This window comes from Haliotis asinina, chromosome 5 (assembly GCF_037392515.1).
Source record: "Haliotis asinina isolate JCU_RB_2024 chromosome 5, JCU_Hal_asi_v2, whole genome shotgun sequence".
NCBI lineage: Eukaryota > Metazoa > Mollusca > Gastropoda > Lepetellida > Haliotidae > Haliotis > Haliotis asinina.
This window is the reverse complement of record NC_090284.1, coordinates 58,466,049-58,479,201: the sequence shown is the minus strand read 5'-3', so window position 1 is coordinate 58,479,201 and position 13,153 is coordinate 58,466,049. Positions and strand designations below refer to the sequence as shown.

Here is a 13,153-nt window from a genome sequence, read left to right as displayed (position 1 = left end):
GAGATACACATTTTTAGTGTCAAATATGCAATAAGTGGTACCCCGCCTCTCGGTACAGGGGATTCCCCTAGGCGGATTTTCCGTGACAAGCTAACTAAGCGAGACGTTACATTCACATTGTATATCATGCGGTAGGCGAAAAATAACACCAGCGGCAAACGTCCTTTATTACTTATAACGTCCCTGCAAGCATGTCCTTGACTCAAAGACTCGGAACCTCCCAGAGAATTAACAGTTTATTAAGAAAATACCTTAGGAAACCTTCCATATACACACATGAACACAGGCTGTGCGTGTGGTTCCTTATATTGATAATTATATTTCCCTTAACGGCACATGCGATTACTTGCCATTCATGTTCGCTTCATGATTATGTCGTCCTCTCTCGCCAGCCAAAACGAATGAACTTATCATTAACCCTTTCTGTATTTTTCGTAGATTTGCATAGATTTGGACGATGAATAATGACGTCATCCACCAAGATAATTAGCAGACAGCCAGTTTCATTGTACCACGTGACCCTTCCAAAGTCTCCTGGACAGGAAAACGGTGGTTGACATCTGAAACAGAGTTTATGACAGTAAATAAAGTCGTGACAATGCAACATTTGAATCGAAACCGTGGTGTTAGGTTTTATTTGTTGTTTTACGCCGCAAAAAGAAATTACTGAAAATACTGGTGCCAACGCCAGTATTCTCACTCTTGCATGGAGTCTGTCTAGCGTTAATATAGCTGGCGTTTGGGAAACATAGTTGGTTTTTTTTTCATATACGTGTATAAATCGCATGCGTATGTACGGGTCTTGAATTGGGAACAGATCTCCTCGCGTTCGCATAACTTAACAAAATATAAATCATTTTTTTCGCAGTGCACATCTACAGTTATGTTAAACTTATTGTCAAGCAGATTACCCAACCACGAAACAGCCACTACGGTGGTTTATGAAATTACTGTTTCTTACATGAATGGGGAACAGGCGTGAGACAGTCACGTGATCCGATCAGACGGTAGTTGAGCCGGTAGGTTCCGGTCAGACGGACGAGGACTGTGGAGATGTGATTCACCAACGTCTGAACATCGTGTGGGCGTGGACTTCCACGTTCCCAGAAAGGACTCGCCTGAGTACCTCTGTCTCCGTACAGCAGACCCGTCTGCAAAAGCTCCTGTCTTCCGAGAAGGTGCTGCAGACGGTCGGCGGTAGCTAAAAGTTCCGCCATTATGTCAGTGCAGTTAGCTTCAGCCATTTCGTAGCTCTTTCAGATTGACGAACCTGTGTGAAACGTGAATATGACTACAATATAAAATAAGGATGTATGTCATCTACAAACGTTGTCTTGACCCAGCTAAGTAGGTCAGTGCTCATTGTATCAATCAGTGGATTGTCCGCTCCAGATTCCATTATTTACTTACAGCAGTCGTTTAGCTTGAATATTGTTCAGTACGGTGTTGACCAACAAGCAACAATTTACTTTCAAATAATGTACATGCATTGTATGCCAAACACCGAGCACATCACTCTGCATTTAATGTGTTATTGAAATAAACGATTCCGTTACACTAATTCAGAAAACGCTCACTAACTGGTACATTGCTCTCGCAACATCAGGACAAAAATAAACCTTAGGGATCGGTTGACTGTAATTGTTATATATTGTCATAATTCTCTTGTGTCTGTACTCTCTGTTCTAACTGTGCGTCATATCTGTCTCGTCTGTGCGCCAAACCTGTTTTGTCTGCATGTCTGTTATCTCTGTTTTATCTGTGCGTCATATCTGTCTTGTCTGTGTTTTAATATCTGACGTGTAGACAAACAGACAAGCGAGCATAACATAGCGACACACATGACAAGGTAGACATGATATGCAGACCAAACAGATATGACAGACTGACAGACAAGACACATATGATACAGACAGACACACGGACAAGACGGGTATACAGACACAGACAAAAAGGTATTAAATGAAGACAAAACCGAAATCACAGGCAAGAGAACAGAAACAATACAATTATGACATTCAAACAGCACAGACATGACATGCAGACAACACAGGTGGGGCACGCAGACAACACAGGTACGACATGCAGGGAACACAGATAGGACATGCAGACAACAAGGTATGACATGCAGACAAGACGGATAGGACATGCGAACAATTAAGGTATGACACACAGACAAGACAGATGTTACACTCAGATCGATAGGACACAGACAAAAAAATATGACATAATGACAAAACCGAAATCACAGGAAAGAGAAATGTGATACACAGACAACACAGATATGTTATGAAGATAACACAGGACATGCAGACAGCACAGGTATGACATGTCGACGACACAAGCATAACATGCTGACAAAACAGACAGGACATGCTGACAACACAGGTATGACATACAGACAACACAGACAACACAGGAATGACAAGTACACAAAACAGAGGACTTGCAGACAACACGGGTATGACATGCTGACAAAACAGACAGGAAATGTAGACGACACAGGTATGACATGCTGACAACACAGGTATGACATGTAGACAAAACAGACAGGACATGCACACAACACAGGTATGACATACAGACAACACAGACAACACAGGAATGACATGTACACAAAACAGAGGACATGCAGACAACACAGGTATGACATACAGACAGCACAGTTAGACAACACAGGAATGACATGTACACAAAACAGAGGACATACAGACAACACAGGTATGACATGTAGACAAAACAGACAGGACATGCAGACAACACAGGTATGACATACAGACAACACAGGTATGACATGCTGACAACACAGGTATGACATACAAACAACACAGGTATGACAATACAAGTATGACATACGGAAAACACACTATGACATACTGACAACATCGGTATGACATGCAAACAACACATGTATGACAAGCAGACAACAGAGGTATGACACGCAGACAAGACGGATGTGACGTGCAGACAAGACAAATGTGGTACACACACAATACAGATATGACTCACAGGTATGGAGACAAGTTGGTCATCAGTGTTACATGTTATAATACGACAGACAATCGCACGTAGTATAACACTGAAGAGACATACGGAATGTTCTCAAACCAGCCACGATAAAATGTCGACTAGTTGGGTAGGATATGCAATAATTGCCTTACCTGAATAAATCGACAACAGAATTAACGCACCCGTCAGTATGCAGCGGGTCATCGGGCTCTGAGTTGGGTAATGCCCAGCACTGGTCAGCGATGGACACGTCACGCTGGTCAAGTGGGTCACGGAGCGTCTAGACACTATGCAAATTGCCCAATAATAATCTGTCTCAATACTTGAAGGCAGAACGTATAGGACATATATGATATAAATATGACTGTGTGTATACTCTTGCCTTCACTGGTTGCAATTAGGGTTGGATGTCTGGGTTTTGACTGTAGACGTCTGAAATGACAGGTCAAAGTGGAATTCATGTCTCGGGCGTTTCACTTGCACAACAGTATGCTACCAAGACATTTACTGAATTTTCTGCCCTAAATAATGATTCCCTGGACAATGTTTTTTAACAGATTTATATTTTTTTTTAGATATAAACACGACAAAACACTGTCATGTCGACATAGGCAGGCACGTACAATGAAATGTTGACTGAAAAGATGTTACAGACATACGGATCTGTAACACGGACAAACAGACAAGTGGTCGTGTATATTAAACAAAACTTACATGCAGATAAGACATAGATGGCTAGCAGACATGAAGAAAGGATAAGACATATGTGATAGATAGACATGTAGAGGAGACAGATGTGGCAGACACATGGGAAGATAAGATAGATGTGACAGACAGGCATGGGAATAAAGCAGACAGATATAAAGATAAGATAGTTAAACAGAGAGACAGATATGACAAACAGACAGGCATGGAGATAAGAAAGGTATGCGGATATGACAGACAGACATAAAGGTAGACATTTGAAGACATGATTGCAAACAATGCCAATATGACAGACATGGCACAGTGACGGGATGTTCTGCGTGCAATGACCAACTACGATATGCTGGTAGGGTAAATATTGCCTGCAGACGACTCGTGTTAAGGAGAACACAAATATAGCGACCTAGATTAGAAGTGAACTGTGTGAGACAAGGGGTAAGTAATTTTGTTCAGGGACTATGAGACACGCTATCTGACTGTGCCAGTAGGGACCCCTGCAATACCTGCCGGGCACTTATCTGTAAGGATTGTATTCCATATACTCCGTGTAGCCACTGTCGGATCAGTCGGTCGGCTTGAAAAATGAAAATTTATGAATTTCCAAAGTTTGTCTTGTTCATATCTACATCAATAAAGACCCGTGAAGATCCGGGTTAAAATTAGTCTTTTAACCCATGCTTGCCATAAAAGGCGATTGTGCCTGTTGTAAGAGGCGAATAACGGGATCGGGTGGTCAGGCTCGTCATCATCCACCTGATGAAGGAGTAAGCATTAACTCCGAAACATGTTCTCATAATAAAGAAGTTGATATCCATTAAAATCTTCATTCTTATGTATTTCACTTCTAAATGCCCTTCAAAGATCTGTTTTCTTTGGTTTTCAAGAAATAAAAGAATATATAAGGTGAAATATTTTGTTGATAAATCTGCAGATTTTGAAGGAGATCGCCGAAGCAGCAAAGAACATCAAAATAGACTTATTTGTTATCGGAAACCTCTGTTAGTGAAGGTGTGGCAGCCATAGATACTGGCATGGCTGTCACCAAAACCATAAACTTTAAATATAAATAGTAATTAGTATCAGTCATAAGTATTACTGTCAATATCAACACCTAGTTATAAGTGTACACGCCACGCCGAAGACCCGGGTTCGATTCCCCACATGGGTACAATGTGTGAGCCCATTTTCTGGTGTCCCCCGCCGTGATATATTGGAATATTGCTAAAAGCGGCGTAAAACTAAACTCACTCACTATTAGTGTACAGTTTTAGTTTTAGTTTAGCATTAGTATTACTCTACAAAATATTATAATGTATTAATAAATGAAATTAATCGTAAGGAAAGTATTTGTTTAAGTAAATCTGAATGAGGTAGAATGTCTTGTGAAGTTTCACTTATCCTTGACAGGTCTACTTCCTTCCTCCAAGCACTGACACAGAAGGGAAGGAGGCCAATGGTCATTTGGATGAACAGCATATTTTCTGGTGTATCGGAATATTATGTTCCCTTGTGTGTGTCACGCGAGTCAGCAAATGGACGCAACCGTGCATGTCGATATGCAACGCCTTCAGTTTATGGAGCCATCACACTCCAAAGACAGAGGAAACCATTTGACGACTAGGCGCATGCGACTACACTGTGCTTTTTTTTTTTTTTGTTGACAATATCATATTACAGGATTAAGGAAGATGGCGGTGAAATGTGAGATCTATAATTAGCAGCATTTTTATCCAGGAAGTAAGCACATAAGCTGATCACATAACTCTCTCATACCCAGGCGTTCATTTGAGAGAGCGTCGTTCTCAAGGCGAGACGTGCTGCCGGGTGGATTACACTATATTTGTCGTTCAGTGGAGAATTGTGTCAATGTTGTGTACCTGGCGATGTCACCTTTAATCAGCCAGTGGCGGATAAAGGAATGATAGGTAAGTGACAATGTGTTCTCTTACAGGTAAACGTTCCGATGTTGTGATCGCCATTAGGCCGAATGTGGGAATTGACAGGGAATTTGAACCTACTACGCAGCTCTGCGCTCACGCGTATAAGAAGACAAGTGTACTAGGACGTAGAGCACGCCGCAGTCGTTGTTCACGGTGCAAGCAGATTACGGAAGCAAATGATTTTTATCAAGGTTCTGCTGGAAATGCGGTTCAACACCCTATGATTCTGTATAGACGGAATTATTGGGATAACAGATGGTTCTTGATTTCGGGGATAGGAACCTTAGAGCGCAGTTTAAGATACATTATCAGAGCATTATGATTTGAATACTTTATACATGGAGGTAACTAAGCGGAGCAAGAGATTAATGCTTGTTGTTGATAACAAGGTAATAAAATGTTGAGTACATGGATGACTATAATAATACATAGGTAAATAATGTTCCCTAGTGTGGGCGTAATATGGACAGATAAACACAACACGATATTCGTCGTCGTCACGTTCCTGTAGTACGGGCAATATATATCAGCGGGGCATGATTTTAAACCTGTTTGTAGTTAGTAACTTAAAAACATAATTGAAAAGCATCTGAACTTAGTAAAAACCCTTAACCTAGTGATGACTGAGGAAGAAGAATGATCAATACCCTAAGATTAATCGAATTTCCGACATTTCATTGTTTACCTAAGTTAATGTAACCTATAAGTGCCACGGTTTACCTTCAGTATAATAACATATAACATAATGACTGGATTTCAGGTTCAGGATCAACACCAACAGTAGTGAGTGAGTTTACACCGCACTTAGCAATATTCCAGTTATATGGCAGCGGTCTGTAAATAATCAAATCTGGACTAGGCAATCCACTGATTAACAACATGAACATCGATCTGGGATGACATGTGCCAACCAAGTCAGAGAGCCTCAGCACCCATTCCCGTTAGTCGCCTCTTATGACAAGTATAGTCGCCTTTTGTGGCAAGCATGGGTCTTCACGGGTCCAACTGTAGTGCACGTTGTCGTTATGGTTTGATATTGTTAGAGTTCACACTTACACAAAATCCAAGAATTGACTGCTTCATATACTACCAGTGAAGATACCCATAAACATCAATAATATTAACAAAGTTTATTAATCTGGTTTAGGCCTTCAGCTGATCAAATAATACACTTACCCGAAATTTGAATGTTGAACTAAGCAGCAGATTACAAAATGGAAAATATCACCAAAACCAGATAAGTACAACCCATTTCTGAATATTTTTCATTTATGCTACAAAAAACCCTGAATAAGTCTTCATTAGGTTGCTAATGTGATGAACATTTTTATCAGGCCACAATCCTTCATAATTTAAAAGTGTTATAGCTTGAGGAGTCGGAGAGAGGGATATCTGTACAAAATGATCCCATGAAAATTCACAAGCCAGTCGAGCCGGTGATTGTGGAAATGAACTGGTCTCACTGAATTATATTTAGCAACGAGTTAGCGGGCCAAGGACTATTTTGCACACGGGTTTGCTGCATCTTATTGTGACCCAGTCGAATAGATACGATGTCCTGTTGTCAATCACTGGATTGTCTTGTCCAGACTCGATTAATTAATGAAACAAACACACTTTATTTATTATTACTTTTTTATCAGTGACTTGTTTTTATTGAATGTAAATGTTTCATGTAAGTATTCGTTTAGAAGTATTACAACTTCACAAACATTTGAGACAATAAAAAAACAAAAAACCCAAAAAAAACCCCAAACATTCAGGTTTGTTAAATCATATTTGCTTATTCGTTTTCAGTGGTCACAGTCGTCCCAACTGACATTCAAAGGTGAACTCATTGGGGATACTTTTTTGACCCCGTGTACAATTCCTTAAGGCGTCAGGTATCTTAGAATCTTGTTTAGTCTTTCACAATCCTCAACTGACTCACAAGAGAGAGGTTATCTGTTCGCCAAGGCACCTGAAGACACAGATCGCACCAACACCGGAACTTTCACTGGATCTTGCCCAGGATCTTGCAAGGATCCCAGGTGATCTATCATGGCTGAGGGCATTAATGACCAGCAAGTAGAAAAGATTTGTGCTGAGATTAAGCAAGTACTGTACAAACAACTACAAACCAACACGCAGTACCTGTTTCAACTGAAGCAGCTACAAATAAAAGGGAAGTATGAGGCGGAAGCTCCGGTGGAGGACACCATCTCCAAGAATTCACCCATGCCCAAAATGGTCAAAGATATCATCAGTGAACTTAGCGACACAAATATGGAAATTTCCCACTTGATCGGTAATCTCCCTGTTGGCCTCAGAGATTCAGGTAATCTGGTTTTTAGTTCATGGACGTTTCATCGTGTGTTTTGTTGTTGTTGTTTGTGGATTTAATCTATCTCCTATCTAATGTTCTTCGTATTGAAACGGTAATCGACAATCCCACCAGTTCTTTAATGGTAAAATTTCCGATTTCTTTCTCCTTGCAGTATATTCAAGCAGCAGTGGTATATTCAGCTGTTCCGATAATCCAGGTTCGTTGTCTACAATGTCATGAATTATGCCCTGAGGTACAGACCACTAATTATCTGAGCGTAGTTTCTGTTTTTTTGTTTGAAATTGTTAAGAATACATATCAACCGTGGTGCACATCACTGCTCGGCTGCTCGCTAGCACAGAGTATTGTCACGTTCTATGACGTTCGTAAGGCTTTCGTAAAGTAAGCGACGTAAGATCTTCGGAACTCTAAGATCGCTTTGTGCAGGAGCTAAGATGACCTACCCCCAGCCATTAACATAGACCCATGACAACCACTGCACTAAATCGTTCTTAGAAGTATATCGTTCTAGAAATAGAACTCTAAAGCTCTCGAACATCGCAAGTATAAGAACTAAGACCGCTTGATGGAGTGGTGCCAAGGTCTACGATTGTCGTAAAACAATATTATCCATAGAATCATGTAGGAATTTTTTACCATTTAAGACACAGTGTTGAGTAGAATGTATGTGATGTTTGCAGATGAAGACTTGACTGAGGCGGTGCAGGAGGAGGGCAACGGGGAGGTAAGTATACCTCTACCCTTCCTTACCCCTACATATCCACACTGGAACTCCAGACTACAACCCATCTCAGTCGTGACGAGGACACCACAGTCCACAATACATTCATAATGTTTGTTTTCTGTTCGTTTGTTTAACGCCGCAACCAGCATTATTCCAGCTACATTGCGGCGGTCTGTAAATAAATAGTCAGGACCAGACAATCCAGTTATAAACAGCATGAACAACGATCTACGCAGTTAGGAAGCGATGCCATGTGTCAGCCAAGTCGGATAGCCAAACCACCATCCCGTTAGTCACCTCTTACGACAAGCAAGGGTTGCTGGAGATGAGTTCTAATCCGGATCTTCACGGGTTCAGTCATGTAATACCATGACCCAGGTTTAACATGTATACCCACTCAGACACTTCTACTGTCTCCTAGCCTACATGTCTTATCCCCTCTATACCAAGCATCAGGCATGGTGACAACTAGTACCATATTTTAGGTCACATTGTAAGACATGGGATCCGAACTAGACCTCTCGCTGTTTATGCAGACACTCCTTCCGCTCGACCACACAGGGTGTCTGACTCTTGGTTTTACGCACGTTACAGGTTGAGCAGGTGCCGATGCGACCTGCAAGTGAATATTTCATGGAACGGCAGGGGACAGCCTCCCAAACCCCACGCCGACGAAGGGGAACACGGCAGGTTGTGGACGACATAGTTGTGGATGCCATGGATGCCACGGGTACCACGGGTACCACGGATGCCACGGATGCCATGGATGCCATGGATGCCACGGGTGCCACTGAGGAAGAACCATCTCCCCAGTCCACCACACAATAAAATCGGCCATAGATACCAACAGAAGCATATATTCAAACCGTTGGGATGTTTCGTCACTCCCCAGTGTATATCAGTATATCGTGAATAACGTAACACGATATACCATCCGGTCTGCATGCTACGGTTATGTTTTGTCGACAAATAAGCGGTGATCCTTCGGTGATCCTTTTGATAAAATCTTCACCGCTGGTTTGTATGCATGGTCGCTGTTTCGCAATATAATTATGCCCGTGAGTTTCTCCGGATATTTGAGACTAGTTTTTCTCAGGAGTTCTTTGATACCATGTACATATAATTGTTAACAGATCACCAAATCAGGCAATAAAATTGCCGTTTTCAATTTTGATGATATGACTCCTGTATTCGTATAACTGAATGAGTGAGTGAGTTAAAATGTAAAGTCACATCGGCAGCCGGACCGAGACTAAGAAAGCTGTACATTTATAAATGAAAAAAAAAAACCCTTACATTTCATACTTTCCTGTCTGCAAAGAACTGTAAAGTAACAAGAATATGTGCAACAGCATGAACAGCGATCTACTCAATTAGGAGACGATGACATGTCTTCCCAGTCAGCGAACCTGACCACCCTTTTAGTCGTCTTTTACGACTGGCATTATATTTTAGCAGTTAACACAACATCCCTTCAAATGTTTCTCTCAATAGTATTTCATATTTTAGATTCGACTGTGTATCTCCATTCATAGATAGTAAATACTCTACCAGTTCTCGACTGTAGTTTCAAGGCGGAAGTGACGTCACTCCGCATCTGTCACGTAATAAATTCATTCTTATGTTAACCTTGACTTTAATCAACAGGGACCTTTCCTATTTCCCATTTCCCTGTCCATTTTTGTACTTATGATGTTTGTATGTTGGAAGTTGATATGATGCAAGTTTATATTGATGAAAAATATTTAGTGGGATATTTTTAGTTTTTGTGTACCTGAAAATACGGAATACATCCGAGAGCAGTAAAATGTAGCCGAGTACAGAAAAAAACAACCCAAAAAAACAAAAACAAAAAAACCCAAAAAACATTGGGCAGGCAAGGTTATGTGTTCGTTATATTACTGTGAAATATTGTAAATCCCTCTTAATGTGTCCGGGTGTCACAGAGACTTGATTTATTCAGAGTATGAGAAGTAGGTATGTAGGCAGATACCTAGTTGTGCATACAATGTCATTTTACGCCACTTGTTGCTATATCACATCAGGGCCTCCAGAAAATATATTTCTGTACAAATTGTTTTCAAGATGGATATCGAACCCGGGCCTTCGACGCGATGGTGGAACACTTTAACCACAAATCAAAACAACCACTCATGAATGATAGGCATGTGACAGACAAATCCAAAGACGTTTGCATCTGTTTTGCAACCACGAGTTTAAACATTCCTGGAAATTATATGGAATGCTTTTCACAATTATATGAACAAATAATAATAAATGTTTTTGCTCGGCTGAAATTTTATGTCACTTCAATCATAACTGTAAAAAGGCATATAAGCTTTCTGTTAGGTAAACAAATGAAATGCTTTCATCTTTCATGAACTCCTCCAAAAATTCATCATCTACAAAAATGTCGTCAAAGGAACAAGAAAAACACCAGGATCACACAAATCAGCTTCCATTATGCAAATTCATGCAGCGAAAGTAGTGCCATATTACTGCCAATGTATTCATGTGCGGTTATTAGGCCATTATTTTCTGTGATGTCGAATACTCGAATACATACCTATTAACCAATCAGATTGCAAGAAACACTCACTATTGGTTTACATTTATAAATACAGTCATATCAAGGGACTGTGGGGCCTGGGGGTTTAGCTGAGTGGTAAAAGCGTTTGCTCGTAACGGGGTTCAGAGGTTCGATTCCCACATGGGTACTTTATGAGAAACCGATTTTGGGTGTCCCCGCCGCGATATTTAGGGATATTGATAAACGAGTCAAAAATATACTCATTTTTATCGAACCGTCTTAGGTGAGTTCACACAGACCTTTATTCAAGTGTTTAGTTTTCATAACAAGCCATTTGGTTGCCGTGGTTCTATTCCGTTGTGTTGTTTATTTTCACATAATCTGATTGTGAATACAAACTTGGGCACAAACTATGCAGTGAACGAGCGAACTGGCGGTAACATAACGTATGGGCCTTTGATTGTGACTGAGACTTGGATTTTCGATTTTAAATCGAAAGATGTATTTGATACGAATAACGATTATAACCAATAGAATGTATCGTTTATCTCGAAGCAAAGGACATTTCTAGTATAATTATTGTAGGACTCGAACCTCCCTCATCACACGCATGCTTGCATACACTGACGAATAAAGAGGTGGTGGGGTAGCCTAGTGGTTAAAGCATTGGCTAGTTACGCCTACGACCCGGGTTCGATTCCCTACATGAGTGAAATGTGTGAAGCCAGTTTTGATGTCAGTCGTCGTGATATTGCTGGAATGTTGCTAAAAGCCATGTTAAAACAAACTCACTCAATCAAGTTCAAGGCAGTGTGGCCTGACGTCATGTGAATATTTCCCAGGTTTTCATTATATGGACATTACATTATTCAATGCAATGAACGGGAAATATATTGTGTGTAACAACTTTCCGAGATTTTAAATACAATAGAGTTATGTCATCTCATTGTCACAGACCTACTTTCATAACATCCCATAAAGCAAAGCCTGCATACGAATTACGAGGAAAATTATAGGTTCAATTTATATACACATAACAGGGACATGTGAGTAATGTGATCATACGATAATCTATATATCACCTGATCTGTTTTTTTCTGAACCTTGACCTAATTATACAGACGCTCGTTGCGTGGTTGTTTTAACAAAGTTGTTAGTAAAGATGTTTACCGTCTAAAAAAAACAAACAAAAGTCTTTGCGAAAAGGTTTTGGATTTACATCACAGAACGAATACAAAGGGCATAGTTTGTTTTAGTTACTAGTAGGTAGTACAAAAAAGTAGTACACAGAAAGCTATAAATTCTCATTTACGGGGATTCTTACCATTAATATAGTTTGTATTTACAAGCCTTTGAGCAGTGTTGCTAAGGAACAACCCATTGATATTTGTGTATTTAGTAACATATCCATGATACTAAGCGACCCTCCGTGTAAAACCATTTTTATTAAACGAGTTAATGATTTGGTATCAGACGAGCGAAAGCGAGTTTGATACTAAATCTTTAACGAGTTTCATGAAAATGGTATTTCACGGAAGCGAGTTTAGTATTCTGTTTATTACTCGCCAACATAAATTGACAGAAACTGCCGAGACATTCCCTACAGTGTGAGGACTCTCAGCTTTCCGAGTCAAGTAAGGTCTCGTAAAATTGCGACATTAGCATTGTGACGTCACGAATTTGAACCATTTTGACGTCATACATCAAGCGGTGTTACACTAGTATAATATTGCCGTACAAACATTGCACTGCAGTATCTTCCACGGGCGAGTAATAAAACAACGTATAATATGGATTTACAATTTCTTTAATATTTACAACACGACGTCTCAGGTTTAGTGAGGTGATGAAGGGGCAGGAAGCTGACCATGACCCAGAAACGACGTGTTGTCAATATTAAAGCAGTCACCACGTGGTTA

General features: G+C 40.4%; 2 protein-coding genes across 2 annotated transcripts; one reads left to right on the top strand and one right to left on the bottom strand.

Moving 5' to 3' along the window:
* LOC137283192 (uncharacterized) lies at nucleotides 1-3,244 on the bottom strand. The gene is made up of 3 exons (XM_067814635.1): nucleotides 3,162-3,244; nucleotides 962-1,270; nucleotides 1-560 (listed from the first exon to the last, which is right to left on the bottom strand). The coding sequence occupies exons 2-3, from the start codon at nucleotides 1,242-1,244 to the stop codon at nucleotides 487-489; spliced, it is 357 nt and encodes a 118-aa protein (XP_067670736.1). The 5' UTR covers nucleotides 1,245-1,270; nucleotides 3,162-3,244; the 3' UTR covers nucleotides 1-486.
* Nucleotides 3,245-5,470: 2,226 nt separating this feature from the next.
* Nucleotides 5,471-10,332, top strand: LOC137283728 (uncharacterized). The gene is made up of 5 exons (XM_067815393.1): nucleotides 5,471-5,639; nucleotides 7,452-7,971; nucleotides 8,132-8,176; nucleotides 8,661-8,704; nucleotides 9,299-10,332. Exons 2-5 carry the CDS (start codon nucleotides 7,695-7,697, stop codon nucleotides 9,530-9,532), a joined length of 600 nt encoding a protein of 199 aa, XP_067671494.1. The 5' UTR covers nucleotides 5,471-5,639; nucleotides 7,452-7,694; the 3' UTR covers nucleotides 9,533-10,332.
* Nucleotides 10,333-13,153: the final 2,821 nt, after the last annotated feature.

Bases quoted from the DNA above. Each gene is read 5' to 3' on its own strand.
- LOC137283192 (XM_067814635.1), bottom strand. From the start codon at position 1,244: ATGGCTGAAGCTAACTGCACTGACATAATGGCGGAACTTTTAGCTACC. The intron at 561-961 runs GTAAGAAACAGT...ACTCTGTTTCAG, and splicing joins CACGCCTGTTCCCCATTCAT to ATGTCAACCACCGTTTTCCT.
- LOC137283728 (XM_067815393.1), top strand. From the start codon at position 7,695: ATGGCTGAGGGCATTAATGACCAGCAAGTAGAAAAGATTTGTGCTGAG. The intron at 8,177-8,660 runs GTTCGTTGTCTA...TGATGTTTGCAG, and splicing joins CAGCTGTTCCGATAATCCAG to ATGAAGACTTGACTGAGGCG. The intron at 8,705-9,298 runs GTAAGTATACCT...CGCACGTTACAG, and splicing joins AGGAGGAGGGCAACGGGGAG to GTTGAGCAGGTGCCGATGCG.